The sequence below is a fragment of the Phacochoerus africanus genome, chromosome 4 (assembly GCF_016906955.1).
Source record: "Phacochoerus africanus isolate WHEZ1 chromosome 4, ROS_Pafr_v1, whole genome shotgun sequence".
Lineage (NCBI taxonomy): Eukaryota > Metazoa > Chordata > Mammalia > Artiodactyla > Suidae > Phacochoerus > Phacochoerus africanus.
Window position 1 is genome coordinate 75,269,408 of NC_062547.1, and position 25,632 is coordinate 75,295,039.

Below are 25,632 nucleotides of genomic sequence, written 5' to 3' on the forward strand. Positions count from 1 at the left end.
GTTTTCAGGTCTCCACATGGCAACCTCATCCCTTCCCATCTCAGCACAGTCAAGACCTCCCACCCCAGTGGGGGTAAAGCCCAGTCCTCCCTGCAGCCCACAAGCCCCTGCATGACCTGCCCTCCTCTTCTCACTCACTCTGCTCCAGCCTCATGTGCCTCCTTGCCCTTCCTCCAACACATCAGGCCTGGTCCTGTCCCAAGGCCTTGGCCTGAGCCATGCCCTGGTCTGGAGCACCACCTCTGCCCAGCTGTGTCCATGCTTCCCCTAAGGCCCTTGCTCAAACATCAGATTCATAGCAAGCCCTCGACGCAAAGCTGCTCTCTCCCAAGGCCTCACTCTACTTTCACCCCATGACAGCCAGACATGCCTAACACTCTACAGTCCCACTCACCTGCCACAACAGAAGCTCCTCAAGGGCAGGTCTTGGGTCTGGCTTCTCTTGTCCCCAGTGCCCAGGACAGGGATCTTCACTAGGAGGAAAGGGCCTGGGGTGCCCACCAGTTGTGGGCAGCTGCTCACCACAGGAGGCCTTATCCTTCTCAAGACCCCCTGGGGTCTCCAGGCCTGCCAGCCCACCCAGTGGCATAGCCTCTCTGGCCTGGGCTACTTTCCTCTCCGGCCCCCAGGACCTCTTGACCCCCCACATCCTTCCCAGAAGCCGCTGCGTGACAGGGAAGGCCCCTGCTCACCTTCGGCTATCACCATGTCACTACTTCCCTTTCACCTTTACCGTCCCAGGATTGATGGAAACAAATCCTGCCCCACCACATACACCCTCCCCCATGGCAGGCCGCTGGGCTGGCAATGTCCCCAGTAGGCTTGGTGCTCCAGCTGTCAGATGGAGGTTTCCCCACCAGGTTAGCTCTCACCCTCCCTACTCCTCTCATGGGAACCAGCCAGACCGCAGGGACGGGCGTGAATCACAGGTCCAGAATTCAGGGACACCAGAGCCCCTCACTAACCACAGCCTCTCACAAAGGCCAGTCCGTCACTACCTGTTTGTGACATTCAGGCTGGTGTGGGGTCTCAGCATATGCACACTTGAGCTGTCAGCCCCAGACAGACGAACAGGGAGCCCCAGCCGTGCACAACCCCTGTGGCTTAATGACTGTCATGCTGCATCCCAAGGGGAACGCCCTGCATGGCACCCACTGCCGCTCCCGCCATGGTGTGTACTGACAACACTGTGTTCATGGTTTCACGTCCCTTCTGTGCTCCCTGAGCCAGGGCCTACAAGCAGAACCAGGGCCAGGGTGCGGTACACATAGGCCGGTTTTCTTATTAAAAAACAAAACAAAAACAAAACTCAAACAAAAATAAGGTCTCGACCAATTGGAATACACACATCTATGTACACTGTCTCTCACCCGTCCCCAAGTTCAGGCAGGTTCAGACAACTGCCCTCTGAAAGAGAGGGCTCTAAAAGCTGTGACCTCTGTGTCCCCCAGGGATGGGGGTGGGCCATTGCTCCTCCCCACAAAGCTTTAACATTTTGAGCACTGATTTACAGAAACACAAAAACAAATCCAAAAGGAAGTCACAAATACATATGTACACATGCACACAGGTGGTTGGCTCAGGGGAAACCCAAGGCTCTCAAAACCCGTGGAGGAATGGGGGCTCCGAGCAGAACTGGGGAGACTGGGGGCTCTGTGCAGCCTTCCCCTGACCATGCTGGATCCCTGTCCTGCCCAGGCCCACCTCGCCCTGTCCACTTCCATCAATGTCCTCTGGCCGCTGCCACACTGGCCCCACCTCTCTCCCTCTGTTTTCTCCAGGTCTGGAGATGAGGCTGGAGGAGGTGGGCCCAGGTGCAACTGGGAACAGGGCACAGAACGGTGAGGTGGGACCAGGGTTGGGGAAGCTCAGGAAGCTTCTAGGGGAACCCACAGGGTCCCCCTCCCCTGGCTGAAGGCGCAGATGGACAGGACCCACTCCAGTGGGCTGGAGGGGAAGGGGCTGGGGAGGAGGGCCAGGCACCCACAGGACCTCGCCTGTGGGGCTGATTGTGCCCTTAGGTTACACTGACTGGCTGCCCAGCAAGCTGCAAGAACCACAGTCAGCTGTGACCCCATTAGTGACAAGGACAACTCAGTCGGGGTGAGCACAGAACCACGAACAGATCCAACTTCAATTTTCCTTAGACAAGTCCATCTTGAGATGACCTCCTTCAACACGTAGCCTGCCTGGGGCTCACTCCAACAAAGAGCTCCTATGAGAGTCGCTGGGATGGCTGCTGGGGCAGGGACAGCAGAGACGGCTACAAAGAAACCTCAAGCAGGAATGTCCCTTTGATCCACAGGCCAACCTGAGCCGTCCTCCTGCAAGGCCCTCCCCTGGCTGACCAGCCTGGTGTCCAGCTGTCTGTCCCGTAGCGGGTGTGGGCGGTGGTGAGCGTGTGCTTCCCGGAAGAGCGTGCTGCCCCAACAAGGTGGTGACGGTGACGGACACAGATGGAAGCAGGCAGGGTCCCAGGAGGCGTCCATCCTGCTCCGAGCAGATGTCCAAGCTGGGGCCATGCAGGGTGGAGGGAGCTGGAGCCCCTACTCTTGTTGGTGCCCGACCACAGTCCCACCCCAAACACCGGCTGACAGGGTTCGTAATCAGGCTTTAATAGAATCTTCAGGGTCTCTCCAGGCCCGGCTCCCCCCACCCCTGCTGCCTTCCTTGGTGCCCGTGTTGGGGGGAGGGGAGGGTCCATGACGCTGACGAGAGGTGGCATTCTGCGACCAGTACAGCAAGGCCGCGGGTTTACCGGATCCTGGTGAAGAGGTTGAGGACAGACACGGATTCCTGCAGGGCACACAGGAACAAGCCTTCAGCCCCTGGTGGCCTCCTGCAGGTGCCAGCTACTGGGCTAGACTGCTGGGTGGGGCACCAGCCGCTCAAGCGTGGGAAGGCAATTCTGCCTGGAGGGACCCTGAGGCTTCGGGCCAGAGGAGGAGCCCGTATGGGCACCTTATACAGTGCCCCAGGATGTGTAGGGGTGCCAGGCAATGCAGGAGCAGATAAAGGGATGAGGGAGTCCCAGGGAGACCCCGGGAACTATGGCTGATGGGGTGCTTGGGGCGGGTGGTGTGGTGGGGCCAGGGGGGAAGGCCCCTGGACAGGCTGAGGGGACGTGAGTGGGGGAACATCTGGCGCTGATACCGACCCACTTTACCTTTGTTGAACGGGTTTTGCTAAAGACATTCCAGAACCTCAGGGTTTCATCTCCAGCACCAGTGACTATGGCCTCTCCATCGGGGGACATGGCCTGTGGGAGGAGAGATACCCCCATTGTCCCTATGCCTTGTGGGTGGCCCGATGTATGCAGCTGATGGTAGAGGAGCCAGGCAGCCACTGGGCTGGGATGGCAGAGGTCCCCTGACAGAGCACTGTGGGTGAAGCAGGCTTGTGAAAACACCAAGGATACCACACTCCACCGTGAAAACAAATACATGGAAATTATAAAGAGGAACAGAGATGCCCTTCCTCACAGGGCGCAGAAGCTGATGAAATAGCTTCATGATGCCACTAACACCCTGTTCAACTCCAGACCCCGAAGCTGGACCAGATGGAGAACAGGGCCAGGGAGTGGGATGTGCAGGCTGCCTCCTCAGGAACAAGGGAACAGGTGGTCACAGCCTTCCTTCAGGGCCTGGCTGGGGAGACTCACCAGGTACAGCACCCGGTAGGAGTGCCCAGTCAGCTTGGCCACCTGGGTCAGGGATGGGTACTTCCAGACCAGGATCTGGTTCTGCGAGTAGCCATGCGTGCTCACCTAGGAGACAGAGAGGGTGCTGCTAGAGCAGGGGCTCCTCTCCCATGGCCCCAGGGTACAGAACCTCAGACACACCCACCAAGGAACAAGGACATCGGAGCCTGCCGGGCAGGGTGCAGGGACCACAGGTGACAGCCCGCACCCCTGCACCCTGGTGGATGACTGGATTGAGACAGGGAACCACACTGCACCCAAGAGCCCTGAGGGCCTCTCCTGTGGTCATAAGGCTCCCATCTCCGGCTGGTAGTCCTCACCCACCCATGCCCCACACTCACCAGCTCGTTGGCGTGCTTGGACCAGGCGAGGTTGCACACCTGGGAGCCAGTGTCGATGCACTGTAGCGGCTGCCCCGTGAGTGTGTTCCAGAAGCGGATGCAGCGGTCGGCTGTACCACCGCCGGATGCCAGCAGCCCATGCTGGTGTGGGGACCAGGCAATGGCCTTCACAGCTGCCAGGTGCTCTGTGTACTGCTGCACGGGGCTCAGGCTTGAGTGGTTCCAGACCAGCAGCTGCAGGGACAACAGCTGTGAGGCCCAGGGTATCTCAGCCCCCAGAGGAAAGAAGAGCCTGTCCTTGCTCCGAGTGCGCCCTTATCATACCTGCTCCACAGATGGGGGCTGGCCATGTGGGAGGAGTGGGCCTACCTTGTTGTCGTTGCCCCCGGAGGCGAGGAGCTGGTGGTCCGTGGACCACTTGAGCCCACACACCTCCTGCCGGTGGCCCTGTAGCCGCCGCTCTGACTGCAGGGGTGGGGTGCGGATGTCCCTCTGTAGGATCATGCGGTCCCGGCTCCCGGACGAGAGCTGATCAGCGTTCCAGGCCAGCGCCCCTGGAGCCAGGCAGAGGGCAGGCTGAGGACGCAGCCTGGCCCCTTAGGGACCACTCCCGCCCCCTTGAGCCCCGGGCAGCTCCTCACCGACACGCGCCGTGTGGCCTTCCAGCATGGACAGCTTTTTTCCTGCGGCTGCGTCCCAGATTTGCACAAAGCCCTTGTGTGTGCCCACAGCCACCAGGTTCCCCTAGGATCAACAATGTGGGCAACAGTGGGCATCAGGCCCCAGCATGGGGACCCATCACTCAGGTGCCCCCCCTCAACCCTCTTTGCTACTGAACCTTGGGCTCACTGTCTTAAAGGTCTCTAATGCACGGCCCTTCGGACACTCATCCTAGGAACTTTCTGGGAGGATGGGCAGCGGGCAGTTTGTCAAAATCCATCCACACGTATTGAGATCCATGCACTTCAACATGTGGAGTGAGCCTGCCCGCCTGACCCAATGTCTCTGTCACTCTAACCATCTCTACCAGGCTGGGGACAGGCAACATCACTGCGGCGTGGACAAGGGACCTCCAGGCCAGATTCTAGCTCCTCTCCAAGGCCCCCAACATGACGGAGGGCCCCCACCATTGAGGTCTAGTCAAACCTCCCTGTGCCAACCTTGCCCAGCAGGAGAACAGGGCCAGTGTACTGACCCTCTCAGACCAGCCCACGGAGGTCACCGAGTCCCCTTCCACGGAGAGGTCACAGAGCCGGGTCACCTGGGGGAAAGGGGAATGGATAGTATGAGCTGACATGCTACCCACTGGTCCCTCAAAGGCCCAGACTATCCGTTTATCCATTTGTCCATCCACCCTCCATTCATTCACATTTCCAGCCTGTGGGCACTGGCAGTGCTGGGACCAAGAGAATGTAGCTGGGGTGCTCAGGAAGGGACACACACAAGCAAAGGGACACTAACTGCACAGAGCCTAGAGGGACGCTGGGGGACATGTGGGTGATGAGGGTATTAGGCACGGGGGGGGCTTCTAAGCAGGTGGTGGAGTGGGTGGGCACTTATGTGTGCTGGCCTCCCTTCGGGGGCTTTGCTCACCTTCTTTGAACCCACCTGCATTTAGTATTGTCCCTCAAACATACTCCCCACCCCCAGCCGGGTCTTTCTGCCCTGCAGACTCCCAGCCGACATGTGCCCAGCAGCCACTGAGGGGTTTATTACTGGGTGGGGGGACACTGTACTGAGGAAGTAGCCTCACGGCAGCCCCAGGCTCAGCCAGGGAAGCAAGGACATCCATATCTCTGAATCCAGCACCCACGGCCAGGAGGGAGCAGGCCTCTATACATGCCTGTGAACCAATCCTGGGATGGCTTATACAATACTGAGGGTATAGGCCTGGGAGGACAGGGGTGGCTGGTAGCTTCCCCAGAGTCTGAGGGCCCCAGCAATGCTCACATCCTTCACACAAGCCCCCAAGGAAGTGGCTGTGCAGTCCCCCAGCACACGCATGAGCTCAGCCATGCTTACCTGGCTGGTACAAGCGCTCCACAGGTATACGCAGGTCCCCAGCCCCACACTGAGCACGTTGAGGGATGACCAGTCCACCAGGTTCAGGTAGAAGTCATCCTGCAGCTCAGGCGCGTCCAGGACCTTGAAGGGGATCTTGGAGATCTTGCGGGTGGGTTTCCGTGGCGACCGCAGTAACTTCTGACTGCAGGGAGAGCCGGAGGTGGTGACTTTACATTTATTAATGTGACCCACACCAACTATCTCCACAGAAACCATCTCCTACCAGCGGCCCTGGCAGCCCGTCAGCTTCACCATCTCACTCTCTGCTTGCCCTGCCTGTCTGCCACAGTGTGACCCCAAACCTGCAGATGACCCTGCCACTGACCTCTCTGCCACTGAATATTCAGTCACCCTGAGCTCTGACAACCCCACCTTCCCCTCCCATTACCTGATCTGGGCCCCCAGTGTGTCCCCAATGGGGGCACAGCCTGGGCACAGCTCTGGAAGTGAGGGCAGCTCCCAGGCACTGTCCAACTGCCCCCTCTTCCCAATGCATGTCAGGACTCACCTTTTGTTGCTAACGGGGGACAGGGAATAGGGAGACACATCATTGCCGTCGTCGGGGCTGGAACGCTTGGTGCTGAGGGAATACTGGGGGTGTGGGGACACCTGCTCAGCAGATGCCCCTCCCAAGCCCTGGTGCCCTGTGCCCTCAGCAAGAGAGCACAGGGCACACCGAGACTGCCTGGGCTCCACACCCCAGGTGTCCTCCTGCCCCCTATGCAGCCACAGCCCCTCTTCCAAGAATCTCTTAAGGGACCCAAACCAGGCTTTCTGCTGCTGTCCTGGGGCCCCCTGCCCCTTGGCCCTACCCTCAGCACCTGCCCCAGGTTGCCTGTGGGGGCGACAGGCCTAGTGCGAGGCACAGAGTTAAATGGGCCCACAGGTTTCTGATTCTAGCCCTCCCCCCACCACAGGTCTGGGGCAGGAGATGCACAAGGAGGCCAAGATTGGTGGCTGGGAGATCAGGCTCACCGTGAAGAGGCCCTTCCTCTCAGGTGTGGAGGGCTGCAGCCTGCGGTCCTCAGTCTGCGGGTCCTGTACCTTCTCGATGCCAGCGCCGAGCAGCTCGTTCTTCAGCAAAGCCGAGTAGGCCAAGCCATCTGTGGGCACCAAACTCCGTGAGACTGGGTTGGGGGTGGGGGCTGTGTGAGTGAGGGTGGGGGCTGGGCAGGGCCGGACTCCTGACCTTTGCCATTGTCTGAGGTGGCATCCTTGGCTTTCCGGTTTTGGCTGGGAGATTTCTCATTTTCCTGTAGGAGAGGCAGGGGAAGGAGGGAGGGATGAGTTGGGAGGATCTGATTCCTGGTCCCTGGCTGTGTGGACAGGGTCCCTTTCCCTGATCCTCCCATCCTCCTGGTGTCCCTCACATTGATCCTGTGGAAATTCACGCTCCAGTTGGCGCCGGCTCTTGAGGGGATGAAGCGGTCTCCGTGCTTGCTGGGGGAGGACACGGGGGAGTTGGCAGGTGTCAGGGTTCGCCGCATCTCCGCAACCTGGAAGGCAGGCAGGCCGGGCTGGGTGCCTCAGACCCCTAGAGCGCACCAAGGCCAGCTCCTCCTCCCTGGCCAAGACTCCACCCACTCTGCCTCCTTGCACTTGGCCTCTGGCCCCTGAACGAGGATTTGATTGAGTAAACTGAGGACAGAGTAAGACATTTAGGTGGTAACTCCAAGGCTGGAACCCTCTGGTGGCGCCACGTCGGGGCTCAGTTCATCCACCTAGCTCCTTGAGGCAGGAAGAGGATGAGAGTGAGAGCCAAGTGTGGGCAACACCACGAGCTGCCATCCGTTCTCCTGTGGGCACAAGAGGCCAGGAAAGTGGACAGAACAAAGAACATCTATTCCCCAACACTGAGAGCCTGTCGCTCCACTATCCCCCTTTCTCACACACAAGGATAATCCCTCATTGGACTATGACCCAACCACTGAAACTAGGCATTGGTGGCATGCATATCACATCCACCAAATTCTCTGACCCCATTCAGTTGTCCCCAGGAATGTCCTTTTTTCTACAAAGAATCTGCTGTGGGTTTGACTTTGTTCCCCAAAAGGATACGCTCAAGTTCTGACCCTGGGTACCTTATTTGGAAGTAGGGTCTCTGCAAGTGTCATCAAGTTAAGACAAGGTCACACTGAAGCAGAGTGGCCCTAAATCTAAAGCCTGGTATCCTCAGAAAAGGCAGAGACACTGGCACACAGACCAAAGGGGATGTATGATGAGGCAGGAAGGAGCCTGCCCTGATGCCCAAGGCAGAGCTAAGAGCGTGCTGAGAACCAAAAGCACAGCTTGTGACGTGTTAGGTGCCCATGAGGGAGAAATACAACATGGCAAGAGGGGTAGGGATGCAGGAAAGAGCAAAACAAGACCCCTAAATTCCACTGGGGTCCAGGAGATGGAGACAGGGCCCCACAAGAACAAGGGGTTCCTGTGAGAATAAAGGTTTAATGGTTCCAACAGTGGAGGAAAGTGCTAGGAGGTACTGGGGGGCTCACACCCAGGCATGGCTTTGCCACCACCAAGGGGGAGGTGTCACCTGTGGGGCACCTCTGTTCTCCAAGGGCCAAACCTCAGCTACTGACCATACCCCGCCATGGACTCCAATGGGCCAGGACAGTGCTGGCAGTTGAGGGACCCTGGGTACTCACACATGGCATTGTATTCTCATTCTGGATGATGATCTGCCGCAGGAGGCGCCGCTCGTAGTCCTGGTCCATGGCGGGGCAGGGCAGGCACAGCCCGCCAGCCACAGTCAGCTAGCCAATGTCAGCCTAGGCAGGAAGGGCAAGGGAGAGGTCAGCACCAGTGGGCAGTGGCCCCCGCCACTGTCTGGTGACCACAGGGCACTCCTGGAGGACAGCCAATTGCCACTGACATGTGCCTCCAGGGGGACATGATGGGAACAAAGGGGCTCTTTCAAGTTGCTCTGCAGGGAACCTTATACCAGACCCCCCACTCCTCTGTCCTATTTTGGGCCAGTCTCTTACCTCTCCCTAGCCCCCTGGGGCTCATCCCAGTCCCCATCCCCCTCCTACACAGGTGCCCATCTTGTCACCTTCCTGCTTCAGACCCTCTGAGGCAGAAAGCCACCCAAGGGACCATGTCCTGATTCCTCCTGAATGGGGCAGCTCTGTGTCCCGATGCACAAAATGGGACCCAAATCCTCAACCTACAGGACTGTGAACACACATGAGCAGGAATGAGGGTCCATCAGCTGTGTATCTCTCCACTGGGGTTTGCAGAGCTGCCAGTGTGCCAGGTACTGCTCGGGCACTGGGGCCAGGTCTGACATGGAGGAGGACGTTGGCCTCTAGAGGACAGACACACACTCCCATCCAACTCTCAGTGAACTCAACCCAATTCAAGGAACCTCTGTAAAGAAGAGGAGTGAGTGTGGCAACAAGGGGAGGGTGAAAAACATCCTAGAGAGGGAAGAGCAGATCTGAAGCAGGAGAGGGCTGTGCACCTTCCTGGACAGGGCGGAGGCCAGTGGGCACCTCCTGCTTTCCAGGAGGTCGGCAAGCCAGGGTCCAGGGACACCCAGGTCCATGCCCATGTGCTTGCCTATCGCCTCCAGTGCCCCTGTCCTGCCTCCTCCCACCTCACGGAGGAGAAGCATGAGTTTCTAGAAGGGAAACTAGCTCTGCTTGAGTTTCTAGCTCTGCTTTCACCCTGGACCCACAGGCCCCTTCTTCCTCCTGCCATCACTGTCACTTTACTCCTCTGGGTGGAGCCAGAGGGCTTCCATGTGGGCACGCCAGGCTACTTCTGGCCCCTGAACCTCCAGGTTGGTGCCCAGCTAACGACAAAACAAATATCAAGAAGTTGAAAAGTGAAGGCTGGCCAGAAATTAAGTTTCTGAATATGAATTCCTATGTGTAGTACCTGGTGAAGTCAACACTTGTCTTTAAAAACAAATTCTGGCAATATACACATAACACAAAAGTCACCACTCTAACCATTTTTTTTTTTTTGGCTAGGCCCCTGGCATGTGGATATTCCCGGGCCAGAGATCAAACCCATGGCTCAGCAGTGACAATGCCAGATCCTTAACTAGCTGCACCACAGGGAATTCTCTTCAAGTGCACTGCTTAGTGGCATTAAGTACATTCACACTGTTGTGCAAACGTCTCCACCATCCATCTCCAGGACTTTCTCATCTTCCCAAACTGAAACTCTCTTCCCTTTACTCTCTCCCCATCCCCTTGCCCATTAGCTCCTCAAGAAATCAAAAACACGGAGTTCCCGTCGTGGCGCAGTGGTTAACGAATCCGACTAGGAACCATGAGGTTGCGGGTTCCGTCCCTGCCCTTGCTCAGTGGGTTAACGATCCGGCGTTGCCGTGAGCTGTGGTGTAGGTTGCAGACGCGGCTCGGATCCCGCGTTGCTGTGGCTCTGGTGTAGGCCGGTGGCTACAGCTCCGATTCAACCCCTAGCCTGGGAACCTCCATATGCCACGGGAGCGGCCCAAGAAATAGCAACAACAACAACAACAACAACAAAAAAGGCAAAAGACAAAAAAAAAAAAAGAAATCAAAAACTCGCAGCCATGAGACCCAGCAACTCCACTTTGACATACACACCCAGAAGAAAGGGAACCGATCCACACAGAAGTTAGTGTTCAAATGCTCTTATGAAGTTCCTGTTATGGCACAGCAGAAACAAATCTGACTAGGAACCATGAAGCTGCAGCTTCGATCCCTAGCCTCGCTCAGTGGGTTAAGGATCTGGCATTGCTGTGAGCTGTGGTGTAGGTTGCAGACAGGGCTCGGATCCTGTGTTTCTGTGGCTCTGGCATAGGCTGGAGGTTACATCTCCGATCAGACCCCTAGCCTGGGAATCTCCCTCCATATGCCGAGGGTACAGCCCTAAAAAGCAAAAACAAACAAACAAACAGAAAAAAAAAAAACCAAAAAAGGGAGAAAATTCTGAAACATGCTACAACATGGATGAACCGATGACACCCAGTGAAATAAGCTAGAGAGAGGACACACAGGATCCCACTCACAGAAGTCTAGAGTTGTCAAATCCATAGAGACAGGGAACGTGTACCCTTAAAAAGAAAAAAGATGCCTGAGGAAAGTCATAGCTAAGTGTCACGGATTTATGCCATCACATCTCTCTGCGACTGCAGTTGAGACACACAGGCAGCTCCGTCCGAGACCTACTTTCACATCCCCAAACAGCCTCACCGCGGGGCTGAAGCACCACCATGAGCCTGTCAGGTCCTTGTCCCGATCCTGGATTATGGGACATACAGGGCTGCCCTGGTGCAGCTTCGGCCCAAAGCTGGATGCTCAGCCAAGGCAGAGCCAGTCGGATTAGACCCCAAGGACAGTAATGTAGCCACTGGTCATCTCGGTGTGTTTCCCATGTACACATTTTATCATGTGTTTCCTCCTCGCAACCTGGATGCCTGAGCTCCTTGCAGAGATGAGGATGTGAAGTCTGGGTGAGGGATCAGCTGGGGGCACAGACAGGGCTCCTGCCCGGAGGCCAGGTACCCATACCCACCTTCTCTTGGTGCCCATCACAGCCCTCTCTCCACTCAGTCTGAGGCTGCCCTGAGCCGATGCTGCCCCAGGGCACCCGTGCCCTGTCGTCTGCAACAGTGGGCCTCTTGCTCTGGTGAGAAGTGGGGCTGCAGCACCTCAGCCAGCCTCCATTTCTGGGAACAGCTACTCCCTTCTTGGCCATTGGTCTCCCACCCCAGCAGAGGTCCCTAGACATGTTTCATCCATTTTGGCCACAGAACATAGGCTCTGAAGTGACCAACAGCTGTCTCCCTCTTTGGCCCTCCTCTCCCTACCCCCTGCCAGCCTCACCCCACTCTACCATTTCCCTCCTCTCTCATCCCCACCCTGACTACTCCTGGGCAGCACGGCCATATCAGGACACAGAGATGCCCATCTGAGGTCTCTGCTGGGTGAAGACACCTGTTTGGAGGACAGCTTCCCAAGGGTGGGTCCAGTCATCTCACTGACCACCATGCTGCGAAACCAAGCCCCAGGAGAGCTGGCGCCCACCATGCTTAAGTATCCTGTGAGAGGGCTTCAGAAGGGCCAGACACCAAGAGGAGCCATCATGGCTCTGTCCTAGCAGCCCCAGAGCTGGGCCTTGGCTGTCACTTGCATTGCAGACAAGGAAATGAGACTCAAACCTAGCTAACTTCCCGGCCCACTGTGTGATGTCAACCCCAGATGGTCCTGACCAGAGCCTCGCGTGCCGACCTCGGGGGAGCAGATGAAGGTGCTTTCTGCCTGGCTGCGCCCCCTCCACAGCACCCCCTGCTGAAAGCAAATCGAGCCAGAGCAAGGCAACGCAGGCTCGCCCCAGCAGCACAGGAACGAGGGACGGTCATGCCATGGGCTCAGAGGTCTAAACCTCTCAGGCCAGATGAGCTCTGGAGTCAGCTTGGACAACCCCGCCCCGACCCCCCAGCACACCAGAACTTGCACAGAGCCCAAAGCACTGTGGTGATCACAGAGCAAGTGGTGCGGGAGACTGGTTTCCCAGGACGAGTTACGGAGCTGCTGCTAAGACACTAACTGTCTTCAAGCAGGGTGTGTGCTGAATTTGTTCAAGGCCTGCAAGTATGGCCAGTTGGCATGCTCTCTTCTGTCCTAGCTACACCCTGACAGGAGAGTCTACAGAAGTCCATCAGCAGTGGCTGTTGAGAGTCAAAGAGGTTCCTAGTCCCTGAACCCGTGGGAACATTCTCTTACTTGGCAAAATGGGCCTTACAGATGGGGATAAGGCTCCTGAGATGGGGATGATCCTGGATTCCCAGGGGGCCTGTGGAGGAGGGAGGGTCAGAGTCAGAAAGATGGGAATCACGCTGCTGACCATGAGGATGCAGGAAGGGGCTGAGAGCCAGCGGTGCTGGGCCTCTAGAAGCTGGAAGAGGCAGGAACCCATTCTCCCTTGAAGCCTCTGGAAGGATCAGCCCTGCAGGACAGATTTCAGACTCCTGATCTCCAGGACTGGGAATACATTTCTGTTGTTTAAAGCCACTGAGTTTGTCATGACTCTTACAACTGCAGGACACTAACACACCAGGGTAGGCACAAGGAATGTGGACAGCACACTCACCTTCTAGGGGGTGGTGGCTGCCAAGAGGGTGTCTAAGTGCAGGCCCTAGAGGCCTGCTCTCTGCCCCAGCACATGTGGCTCCCACGTCCACCAAAGGGTCTTCATTCATCCCACCAACCCCACATTTACTGTGCGCCCCAGGCCTGAAGTGGGTGCTGGGCTGGAGCAGGCAGCGAGACAGACACAGTCCCATCATCCTGAGCTCCCTGCCCAGCAGGCAGAGACACAGAGACAAGCCCCCAGGTGAAGACGAGTGATCCTGGGTGGTAGCACACTCCAGTGGCCAGCTGTCTAAGGAAGGGGAAGGTAGAGGAAGGGTCCAGAAGTGGGGGCAGTGGTGAGGGGCCACCAGATTCCGGCACAGGAAGGTGTCTCTGAGACCTGGACCCTCACAGAGGGACCCATGGAGGTGCAGCCATAGGCAGAGGGATTTCAGAACTAACTTCCTCCCAAGCCCTGCCCTTGAAGATGCAGATACTGGGCCCCATCGGGGATGCTGCTCTTGTTTCTAAAGCAACCACCCAGCGCCCTCAGGAGTACCCACCCCACACACTCAGGTTTTCTCGGTGAGGAGGTAGAGGCAGAGACAAAGCCAAAGGCCTTGACCAGGAACTCAGGAGGAGAGCAGTAACTAGCAGGACTGGTTGGCTGCAGTTGCACCCAAACTGCACAATGCTGGTGACAAAGCCTGCCCAGCAACCCTCAACCCCCACTCTGGCAGCTCCGCCAGGTTACAAGCAGCCCATTAGAGAGGTGGGTGGCCCTGGGGAGAGTCCTTAGTCCCAGAACCTCAGAGACCCCACCCACCTCCTCTGACACTGCTGCCTGCTGCACCACAGCACAGAAGACCCTGAAGCCAGGAAAGTAAAGGTTTATAAATTCACGTGGAGAAATGAAAAGTGTCTGCAAGGCAAACACACTACACACACAGTTTTCTAAAAAAAAGAGGATACAACCAAGAGAACTATCTGCCACCCTCAGGACAGACCCAAGTGGCAAAGAATACAAAGTGTTCCTGGAAGAAGAGGCTCAGCCACACCCATGACCAAAGGGCTGAGAATCCAGCCCAGAACAGCTTCCACTGTCGCCCGTGCAGCTCTGAGATCGGATGACACACCCTTGCTCACTCACTGTTGGCAGGAGCTGAAATTTGGCAACTGCTTTCTAAATCTAAAAATGCACATCCTTTCTGACTTCTAAGAATTTACCCTTAGAAACTCTGGCATATGTGCAAAACCACATGTACAAAGATCTTCTCTGCCAGCTGCTTATGAGAGTAGGAATGAGGCTATGTGGAGTGGAGGGCATGGCACATCTCCCTGCAGGAGGCACTGCAGTAAAGGGAGGGCGGAGCAGCGGGCTTTGGGAGCCACTGCTCGTGACAAGAGCACAGTGTAGAATAAGCTATTTCCAGAAGGTTAGAGAGGAAACCGGCAGCAGAGGTCAGCTCTGGGGAGAGGAACTAGAAGAAGGGGGTTAGGGGAGGAAGGAAGCCCTGGTCCTCCTGCCTTGTCACATTGTACTTCTTGGATTCTTTGTCACAGGAACGAGCTAGCCATTCAAAGAAATGACCAGCCGGGGAGAGCTGGGACCACATATGCCTGGCACTCAACAAGATGGTGCCAGCAGTGGGGGTGCAGCTGGCTATGCACAGGAACATTCTGCCACCTTTGCTATATGTCCAAAGAGTTTCCTAATAAACAACAGAGAGAGCTGTGACTTTTCTGTTAAAACACAAGCACAGCCAGGCTGTAAGGTGGCTGAGAAAGGCTGTCCTAGGATGATGAGAACAGAGCTGGGGAGGAAGTGATGAGCGAGCAGTGCTCAGTAGCAGTGGGCAAGAACTTGGGCCCTATAGAAGCTCTGCCTGGGGTCAGCACTTGCAGGCTAGTGTCTATGGTCTGTGAGGTGGGCCAAGGCCCTCAGTCACTGGCTGCTTCTGTCCTTTCTGCAGGATACTGTTACTGGGGGGTCTCGCCTACCCACAGAGCCAGCCTGTAAGGAGGGTCTCCTTTTCTCCCCCTGGTGACCCCCAAAATGAAGAGCAAGGCAGCCCACCTTCTGCCACTGCCTCAGACTAGCCTTCAACCTCCAAGCCTTAATCTGCCCCTCTGGAAAACGTGCATGACCCCAGTCACCTGAAAGAACAATGAGGTCCAGACCGAGGTCCCTACACAGCCAGGGGAAGGGCTGGCATATGTCACAGATCGCTCAACCCCCAGGAGCTGCCCTCCTGGAGGAACCCCATGTTCACCTCCTACCCTGGTCCTCTCTGAGAGCAAGACCAACTCATGCTGGAAGAAGAGGTCCCAGTGACAAAGCAGGGCCCTTGCTTTCAACCCAGCTGCCCGACCCGCTTCACCCTCTTGAGGAGGCCTTCCTTGTGGCTCCTTGATGCCTTGCCCGACACTACGGTGCACATAGGTCCCACTCACCAGACACTCAGCAAGACAGCTCACTGTAAGTATAACCCAGGGGTCCCAGCAGGGTGGTGGGACATCTGGGCCATATCTGGGGCCATTTGTGGTCTCATGACTGTGGGTGCTCCTGGTACCCAGTGGGTAGAGGTCAGGGATGCTGCTCCACATCCCAGTGCCCGAGAGAACAAACAAGCCCCATATTGGCAGTGCTGGGTGGGGAGGTGGGGGGCCTCCAGGGCCAGGCCAGGGAGGCGACCTGTGGAATAAGATGATGGAGCATGGGCTGGCCCTGGTGTTAGCAAGGACCAAGAGGCCTGAAGATAACCCAGTGCCCAAGCTCATGAGCATTCCTTCCAGCTGGAGCTGGCAGCAGGCTGGGATCCCAAGTGAGGAGCAATATTGTGGGCAAGCTTTCACCTTGAGTCACCCGCCAGTCCCCAGGTGTGGACAGGAACCACCCTTCCCCCAGCCACAAAGGAGGAAATGAGGTCAGACAAGGGCCTGTCTGGGCAAGGCCCATGACACTGCAGCTTCTCAGACTGTCACTGTCCAGGTCTCCTCAGGTGGAGCCATGGTCACAGAGGGCACCATGAGGGCAGCATCCTGGGTGAACCCCCCAACCAAGTTCACACCAGGCCCGGAGGCACCCAGACAGTGCTCTACTTCCAGAAGTGCTCAGGCAAACTCCAAGTCCCTCAAGGCCTTGCTTATCGTGCAAACTGGTCCTGCTGTTTTCATGCTGTGGGGCTCTGAGGCCAGAAAGACACCCTATGATGTAATTCATGACTCAGGGCTTGAGGCTGAGCAGTCTGCATGTGGCATGTGGCTGCCTGCAGGATGGGCTGTGCCAGGGCTTCCCTGAGGGACTGCTGACATTGGAACCATGTGGGCATTGTGGGAGGTGGAGCAGCCTCCTTTGCCCCCACCCACTGGATGCCAAGCCCCCCCCCCACCGGCTGCATCAACTACAAATGTCCCCAGACACAGCCTCGTGTCCCCTGAGGTTGGGGGTGAGTGCTGGTGGAGAGGAGGCAGAGGTTATGCAGGATCACCCTGGGTGAGTGTAACTCTCGCCTCAGGGGGTGGGGGTGGGGACACAATGGATGACAGTCACATCAGGTCCCCACAGGGGCAGGGAGGGGAGGATAGCATGCCAGTAGGAGCCTGTGGGCACTGCCCTGCCACATCCCATGTGGGCACCATGATCTGGGTGAATGGGAAATTGCTCCTGGCTGTGGGGAGACCTTCAGAACACAGAGGATGACAGGGACAGCAGTGACCTGAAGTACACCTATGCCTTTCCAGCAGCCAACATAGTGCCAGGCAGTCCAGGTGCTTGACTCAGTATGGTCCCTAGGCAAGATCCTATCTCTACTTCACAAAGGAGAGACGTGGGGCTTAGGTGGCTGGTGAGTGGCCCAACTCTACCTCTGCCCAACCTCACCATCCCACAGCTGCTCAGGCCACCAGGCTCCACGGTGAGAGGATCCCCAGGCCCAGCACCAGCCAGCCAGCCATCTAAAGCTCAAAGGTCCACAAGGAATGGGTCACCATGGCCACATGTGCATCACTCCCAGTCAGCTCCAGTGGGAGCCCTCTAATGAGGGCTTATGGTAACAAGTGGCCCAGGCTCCCTAGGAACCACCATTGTGGGGCACAGCCTCTCAGAGGGCCCCTGATACCTCCGGGGAAGCTCTGCCCTTCCCCGGAGGTATCAGGAGGAACAGAGGGGGAGGAAGAGGCACACAGGAGGACGAACCTGGGGATGGGGCTGGCTCTGTGCCGCACCCCAGACTTCCTGGCCACCAGCTCCTGAGAGAGGAGGGGGCTATTTGTCTTATTCCCAGCCAGTCTCTGAGGGGTTGGGGGAGAAGTCCCAAGTAAGAGAGACCCGACCAGAAAAGGGAGGTCACCCAATTTTCCACTCCCATCAGAGTCTCTGGTTTTGCCCCTTCTGCCTGGGCTCAGGCAGGCCAGCCCTGGCGGTTCCCTCTCCCCCACTACCGTCAACCAGTCCCAGCAGGATGGATGGGGAAAGGTGGGCTGTGGAGAGGAACAGAGCTGGCTTTGAGTCCTGGCTCCAACCTTTGCTGGCCGTGTAGCTTTGGGCAAGCAACTTCTGACGGTAAGGGGACACACTGTATCTACTGTGGTGAAACTAGGTCCAACTTCCTCGAGGCAGCTGGTAAAGCGCCTGACCCAAGGGAGATGCTAGGAAGTGGCAGCTGGTCTCATGGGCTCAGTGACAGGCAAACGACAATTCCCAGACATCCCTGCTTCCTATTCCTCCACTGCACAGTAATGTAGGCTATGTGGCATGGGAGGTGCTTTGGTAACCACAGCTGCAAGCCGGGTGACCAGGAAGGGCCCCGTCTCCTCCTCGGCTGCCCTTGCAGGGGAAAAGGACTGGTCTCCCCTTGGAGGAGGGAGGACTGTGCTGAGAACCTTGGAGGAGCAGGGCTGTGGTGGTGGGGTTAGCCGAGGTCTTAAAGATGTTGATTCTGGACTACAGCCTGGGCTCCCAGTCTTGCGACAGCTAAGGCACATAAGGGGACCTCTGAAGGGAATGGTCTCACCCTATGGAGGGAACACAATGAGCTGGCGGCCCCTTACCTCTAAAGACAGCCAAGGACATGGCCAGGGATGGCCAGAATCAGGAAGGGCTGCGCCCAGCACACAGCGGGAGACAGCTTGCCTTCCCAAGTGGCTGCTGGAAGTCACCAGGAGAGGGAGGCCTGCTGGCGGGGTCTGGAGAGCATCTTTCTCTCATTCATCCATTCAGCTGCTTCCTGCCCCACTGTATGCAAGCAGGGGCAGGAGCTGTAAAGCAGGGGGCAGGGATTCCAATGCCCCTAGCGCTCACAGCCTAGAGCTGAGGAGAGCCCCACCATCGTCTTTCCTTCCATGACATCCCCTAGAGCACACTGCTGGCAGTAGGGCAGAACCCATCCCGCCAAGGCTGATGTTCTAAACCTCAGGAACGATGCCTGAAGCGCAGTTTCACAGCACCGCCCCCTTCCCCGCCCAGCACACAGAGTACCCACTCCCATTTGACTTGGAGAAATGGGGAAACATTCAGACTGTAAGGGTGTCTGGGTCTGCAGTGGCCCAAAGGATGCAAACCCCACGCAAAAGAAGAGCTTGGGTGCCACACCAAATGACTCTTAATCACCTACATGATCACAACTGTGATTTACATCAGAGGCCTGAGTTTCAAGGCTGGATGCCCCATCAGGATGCCAGAGCCCTTACACATCTCTGCTTCTGCTTGCACCACCTGCCAAGACAGGGAGCTCATCCCCTCACAGGCATACTTGAGTGTCGAAAGTATCTGCTCAGTCTGTCTTACTGTGATTCTCACCCATGGGTATAAGGTAGGGGTGGCAGAAGGACAAGCCTAATATAGTTAGAGCAAGTCCCCTAACCCCTGGCACTGCTGATACTCAGGCCCGGTCATTCACTCTCTACAGGGGGCTTTCTAGGACACTGTGAGCAGCATCCTTGCCCCTGTTCACTTAAAGCCCTACCCTCAACTCAGTCTTGATAACAAATGTCACTGGATGTTGTCTCCAGTGGAGACCCTCTGGTTTAGGGAAATCCTTAGGGGGAATACTTGCTTCCACCCCATCCCCCCACTTGAAAGACTAGTGCTGACTTCTCAGCCACTCAGCCCTTCTGTAAGTGCAGACAGACCCCATCATCTGCCCCTCCTCCTGCTCTCACCATTCTTCCAGCCCTCCTCCCAGTGGCCTCTCCTCTCTGTGGGACACAGTGCAAAGAGTCTGACCCTTCCCGCAGTGGCTGTCATGCCTGGTAGGAATAAGACCCTCCCTGGGGGCCACAATGTAGTGGTTCCTCAGTCCATTCTGATCTGGAGAAGAGCAATGGGGGAGTCTAGAAGGAATGGTCTGGGGGAGGCTGGGGTGTAAAGAGCACACTGGGGGCAGAAAGAGGGAAAGGTGGCAAGGCCAGAAAGGTGGAAGTCTTCTGGGCTGTGCCCTGGGGTGGTTGGTGGCATGGAGGTGGGGAAGAGACAGGGTGGAGAGGCTTGATGAGATGTGCATTTGTGGGCTGGTGTTGGTACAGTGTGGAGACTGTGCAGAGTGGCAGGAAGCAGGGGGACCTGGCAGATGGTGCCCACTTGACCAGGTGAGGAAGTAGATGGGTCCTGAGAAGAAGGAGGGATGGAGAGGAGAGGGGGTGAGGCTGGGAAAGGAAGGGATGGGAAATGGGCATACCTGAGGAAAGAGCAACCTTTTCTGAACACCCAGGAGAGGACTGACTGGCCACGTGGGCCTAGAGTCAAGAGTCAGCAAATGAGGACAGGAAGCTAAGGGTGAGCGGCAGGCCACCAAGGAGTGTGTGCAGAGGCATCTGAGTCCAGATTAAACAGCAGGGCAACTCCATAAGACACTGAATCTAACTGTTCCTAGCAGCTCTATCTGCAATAGGCAGAAGGTGCCAACAGCCCCAGGGCCTGCCAATTGGTGAACGGACAAAAACAGCATAGCCCATCCATACAACAGAATATTATCCAGCCAGAAAAAAAGGGATGACACATGTTACAATATGAATGAAACTTAAAGACTCAATGCTCCGTGAGAAAAAACCACATGGTGTATGATACCATTTATATGAATCACTCAGACCAGGAAGATACACAGGAACAGAGACTGGGTTAGTAGCTGCCAGGGGCTGGGAAGGGAATGGGGTGTGACTGCTAATGGGGATGGAGTTCCTTCTGGGAAGCAGGGGGATGGAAATGCTCTGGAACTAGATAGACCTGGTAGATGTACAGCCTTGTGAATCTACAGAAAGCCATCAAATTGTATAATTTAAATGAGTGAACTGTGGAGTTCCCTTGTGGCACAGTGAGTTAAGAATCTGGCATTATCAGAGTTCCTGTAGTGGCTCAGTGGTTAACAAATCCAACGAGGAACCATGAGGTTGCGGGTTCGATCCCTGCCCTTGCTCAGTGGGTTAAGGATCCGGCATTGCCATGAGCTGTGGTGTAGGTTGTAGAAGCGGCTCGGATCTCGTGCTGCTGTGACTCTGGAGTAGGCCAGTGGCTACAGCTCCAATTAGACCCCTAGCCTGGGAACCTCCATATGCTGTGGGAGCGGCCCAAGAAATGGCAAAAAGACAAAAAAAAAAAAAAAGAATCTGGCATTATCATTGCAGTGGCTCAGAGCACTGCTGTGGCAAATATTGCATCTCTGACCCCGTAATTTACACATGCTTTGTGTACAGCCATAAATAAATAGATAAATAAGAAAAGAAAAAAAAAAGGAATTCCTGTTGTGGCTCAGCGGGTTAAGAACCGGACTAGTATCCATGAGGATGTGTGTTTGATCCCTGGCCTTGTTCAAGGGTTAAAGAATCCCACGTTGTTGCAAGCTGAGGTGTACGTTACAGATGCGGCTTAGATCTGGTGTTGCTGTGGCTGTGGCGTAGGCTGGCAGCTGCAGCTTCAATTCGACCCCTAGCCTGGGAATTGTAAGGTATAACAATTACATCTGAATAAAGCTGGTACCAACAAAAGTAAATAAGATACTAAAAAGAAGGGCCAGTGAAAGAGACTGAAGGACACAGGAAAAGGCACAGGAAGCCAGGAGAGTGGGTTCCACCTTCTACATCTTTACGGCATACATGCGAGAATGACTAAATGAAGCAAGGCTGGGGAGGATGCACAATGTGTTCTCTTGTTCCGTTCATGGCTGATGACCCTGAGGCAGGCGTTAAGTAGTCACCTGCCAAGGACACAGACATAGCAGTTGGGGCCACCAATACCCTGTTGAGACTGTCAGTGCCACACTTTGGTTGCTTCAGTCATGTGCCTGTCCCTAGGCTTCAAATGCCCCTGCCTACAATGGGAAGGCTCTACAGTGGCTGAAACCTGAGAGAGGCTAGTGAGGGGTGGGCAGGGCCATGACCAGTGGAGCTGACAAGGAGGAAGCCACTGGGACCTGTGATGGAGCAGAAGCCAGACCACAGGGAGCTCTCAGGGCAGAAGATGGGTAGCCACATATTCCTTTTCCAGCTCCGCAGGACACCAGTTCCCTGCGCCAATCCTCAGCACCTACTCAAGCCAGTATTCTCCAGCTCCAGCCTTACAAGGCACCTGCACTCAAAGGCCTCATGGTCTGGAGTCTAGTCCAAGGTCTCTTCCTCTAGGCACTGTGGACATTCTGGGCCAGATCATTCTCTATGAGGGACCACCTAGGCACTGAAGGTCACTGAGGGTTGTAGAGCAGCATCTCAGGCCCCCACCCACTCGATATAAGCCCCCCCCCATCATGACAACCACAGTTGTCTCCAGACATCACCAGTGTCCCTAGTGGAGAACTTTTGCTCTAGAAGAGAAGAATTACAACTGCTGCGAGTTGGCTGGTTTCTTAAAGACCAAGTCCCTTGATCCTGATGCTAGCCAGGAGTCCCCACTACCAGCCCTTCAGAGTAAATATAATGACTTTGGACCCTCATCCCTCTCAGTGTCACTGAGCAAAAGGTCCCTACAACCAACCCCCACTCTGGGCGTCTCCAAACACACAAGTCCCCAGTATACAAAACCTGCCGGGGCCAGAGGCCCCAGTAAATATCAACAGCAGGAGACCTCTTGCTGTAACACAGGACCTAGTGGGAAAATCGACACCAACTCATTTCTGAAGACTCATCAGCCTCCAGAGTCCTCCATGCCCAACCCTGGACAGACACCACCAGCCAGGGCACAGATTCTGAGATCTTTCTGGGAAACAGTCACAGTGGCAAACTGGCCAGCATAGTCATGTGAATCCCTGCCCCCCACCACTTCAAAGCAACTGTTCTTTGAGTCAAGAGCTGTCCAAGCACCAGAGGCCCGGTTTTTGGAGGCAGAGAGACTGCATCCTTAACTCTCTAGGAGAAATGCAACCTCACCTGCTATGCAAAGCACCACCGGGCAGCCAGCACACCTGCCTCCACTCTCAGATTCAGAAGCAACAAGCAGCCTAACTTGCATGGCCAAAACAGAAGGGGCCCTCAACATCAAAGACCATGACGGCCCATGAGACATTCTGCCAATAAACGGGCTAGGATGTGTTCTAGGGGACAACGTGCACCCCAGGATTCCATCAGCTTCCAGAGTGCAAATCCCGCCACCACCTCCAGGAGGGACCATCCAACTTTCTTCATTTCAAAGACCTTCCCACCTGTCCCTGTTCTGGGGAGTAGGAACTGGCAGGGAATGGCTGCATGAGGTCTGGGTGGATGTTTTTTCTTTAGGTAAACTGTCCTCCTTCAAAGTATGGTAAGAAGTGGTGTCGGGCAGAGGGTGGGGTGTAGCTTCACCAGCAAGAGGCACAAGGTCATCACTCAGTTGACCAGGGTTGGGAGGAGGTCGGGGGGTGGCAATTGAGTTCCCAGTCTGAGAGGCACCTTGAATTAAGGCATAATTCTTGGGGGAAGAAAACAGGGAAAACAACATGGGTTTAGGCTGGACACCTGCACAATAGTAGAACTCGGGTTTTGGGTTGAGGGCAGGTCTAGAAAGTGCAGGGCCAATGGGAGGTGGGAGTAAGTTTTTAGTAAGGTAAAATAGTTGTGATGGGGTTAATGTGGCACACTTGAGGGGTCCGGGTGGCCAGGCTTGTGCCTGGAGGAAAACCCAGAATGAATGGTCCCGGATTGAATGGTGGTTGGGCATTGCTAGGCTGTCTCTGGGGCCAAAGCCAAAATGGGAGAGCTGGATTCTGCGTGTATCAAAGCTGGAATGGGTCAAGCTTTGAGGATAGGGGAGCAGAAACTAAAGATGCTGGGCGCATAGGAGCACTTATGTATTCAAAACTCGTCGCCTAAGTGTTTCTGTGTGTCAGGAGCAGAAAGGGGCGCAGTGAGTACAATGGGGAGCCCAGACAGGCAGTATCTCCACAACTCACCCTAGCTGTTCCAGGGTCCATAAACTGAGATTGTATTTTATCCGGGCGGGGAAAGGGGGCGGGGGCCCGTTAGAGCCAGGGTGAGTCGTGACAGCTCTGGGGGGGAATCTCAATTTGAGCAGGGTCCGAGCTGGGATGGTGTGAACTTGGGAGACCCGGGTTTGACAGGCCAAAAATGAATAGCACAAATTAGGGCGTGGGCCTGCTGTTCCAGATGTCGGAGCCGGGAGACCCCGCGGTCTAAGGAATCAGAACTCGACTTGCTACTTATACAAAATAACAGGGACGCTGACCGCGCGGGGAGGCCACAGGTTGCAGGTGGCTCCGGTTGGGGAGGTCACGTAGGGTCTGGTCTGGGGAGAGGCTCAGAGAGGGAGTTAAGACGAGCGGTGGGATGCTGAGGTCACCTGGGCCTAAGTCGGCTTGGGGGCGGCGCTCCAGGATCCGGCCGGCTCCTGGAGCGGTCCGAGCTCGGGGGTGGCAGGCCAGGCCGCGGGCTCCCTTTCGGGGGCCGCAGGAAGGCCCGTGCCGCTGCCAGGCCTGGCCGGGCTCGGGGGTCGCGGCTCTGGTTCAGGGGGCGGGTCCCTAGCCCTCGGCCGCCTCACCTGGCTCGCCGCTTCCGTCGCCCACTGGCTCTGGCGGCCCCGCCTCTCCCGGCGCCGTGCAGCGCTCGCCTCCGCTGCACGCAGTTCCGCCGCGTTCAGCCGCGGACGCCGCTGACGGGAGCCAGAGCTCCGAGCTCCTTAATATGGCGTCGGTCGCTGGTCCTCGGCCTCCGCCACCCTCCTCCGCCGCGCGCGCTCCCGCGACCAGCCCCGCCCCCGCGCCGGCGCGCTGCGTGGGCTGCCCCGCCCCCGCGCGTCCTGGCCTCGCGCCCGCGCGCGGCGCCGTCCCGCCCACCTGGCGCGACGGCGCCTGCGCGCCCCGGGCATCTCGGGAGGACATGACGTAGCTCGCGATTCGAATCAATACAGGAAGCTTGGCGCCAGAGCTTGCTCCGGACAACGGAGCCGGAACAGGCTTCGATTCCCCGCTCGGGCGGCTAGGTGGGAATTTGGAAAAGTGGCTCGGCTCTGTTTAGGGCGTGGTTCTTAGTAGGGGACAGTCGCAGAAACAGGTATCCCTGGTCGGACCCACATCGCAATGACGCAGTCACACCCTGCGTAATAAGCACAGGTGGGACCGGTAACAGACCGCAAACCCCACTGCTCGCTGTAAGGCACTCATTCATTCAACAAATGCTAATTGAGCTCCTTTGAGTGCTCCTCTAGACCCTCCACGCAGGGAACAAAACAGATAACCTGCTCAAAAAATGGGCAAAGGATGCAGACACATCTCCAAAGAAAATGGTGAATAAGCTCAGGAAAAAATTGCTCACAATCTTAAGTCCATGGAGCCGTGCAAATCAAAAACAGAGATACCATTTAAGCTTACTGGGATGGCTGTGGTTTGAAACATGAACACCCTACTACCTCTACCCAGGAAACGAGCAAGTTTGGCAAAGACGTGTAGCAACTGGAACCCTCATACATTGCTGGTGGGATAAATGGCGCAGCCACTGTGGGAAACAATCTGGTCAGTTCCCATAAAGCTATTATTATTTTGCTTTTTAGGGCCACAGCTGCAGCATATGGAAGTTCCCAGCCTAGAGATCGAATCAGAGTTACTGCTACAAGGGTACCCCACAGCCCCAGCAACACAGGATGTGAGCTTTGGGACCTACACCACAGCTCAGGGTAATGCCAGATCCATAACCCACTGGATGAGACCAGGGATTGAACTCACATCCTCATGTAAACGAACACTCTGAGAACACTCTGAGCCACAACAGGAACTCCATAAATTTGTGCGTAGAATTACCAAATGACCCAGCAATTCCACTCCTAGAATTGGAGATCTGTATCAAGACTAACAAACATAAACCTCATTTAAAATTGAGTGAGGAAGCCAGAGTGGGGAGTTCTCAAGCCCTACCTACCAACTCTTAAGTCAATTACAGACTCAACAAGAAGAGACATACCTTTGCATCTCTTAGCAGGAAGAAAGTTACTACTTTACTTGGGGTGGGAGGGAGAATTTCTCTTTGCCTGGGAACAGCCAAA

At 56.2% G+C, this 25,632-nt stretch overlaps 1 protein-coding gene across 3 annotated transcripts; it reads right to left on the reverse strand.

Moving 5' to 3' along the window:
- Positions 1-1,309: 1,309 nt before the first annotated feature.
- FZR1 (fizzy and cell division cycle 20 related 1) lies at positions 1,310-24,319 on the reverse strand. 3 transcript variants are annotated; one of them, XM_047777547.1, is made up of 14 exons: positions 24,136-24,319; positions 8,754-8,876; positions 7,476-7,545; positions 7,295-7,358; positions 7,081-7,208; positions 6,614-6,696; positions 6,064-6,247; positions 5,237-5,302; positions 4,683-4,785; positions 4,411-4,595; positions 4,042-4,275; positions 3,662-3,766; positions 3,158-3,259; positions 1,310-2,796 (listed from the first exon to the last, which is right to left on the reverse strand). In XM_047777547.1, the coding sequence occupies exons 2-14, from the start codon at positions 8,771-8,773 to the stop codon at positions 2,755-2,757; spliced, it is 1,386 nt and encodes a 461-aa protein (XP_047633503.1). In that variant the 5' UTR covers positions 8,774-8,876; positions 24,136-24,319; the 3' UTR covers positions 1,310-2,754. The 3 variants fall into 3 exon arrangements, with proteins under 3 accessions (XP_047633503.1, XP_047633502.1, XP_047633500.1); XM_047777546.1 differs by having other exon boundaries at positions 3,167-3,259; positions 7,476-7,601; XM_047777544.1 differs by having other exon boundaries at positions 7,476-7,601.
- Positions 24,320-25,632: the final 1,313 nt, after the last annotated feature.

Bases quoted from the DNA above. Each gene is read 5' to 3' on its own strand.
- FZR1 (XM_047777544.1), bottom strand. From the start codon at position 8,822: ATGGACCAGGACTACGAGCGGCGCCTCCTGCGGCAGATCATCATCCAG. The intron at 5,303-6,063 runs GTAAGCATGGCT...CCTTTCCCCCAG, and splicing joins GGAGCGCTTGTACCAGCCAG to GTGACCCGGCTCTGTGACCT. The intron at 4,786-5,236 runs GTCAGTACACTG...TGTTGATCCTAG, and splicing joins CCGTGGGCTGGTCTGAGAGG to GGGAACCTGGTGGCTGTGGG.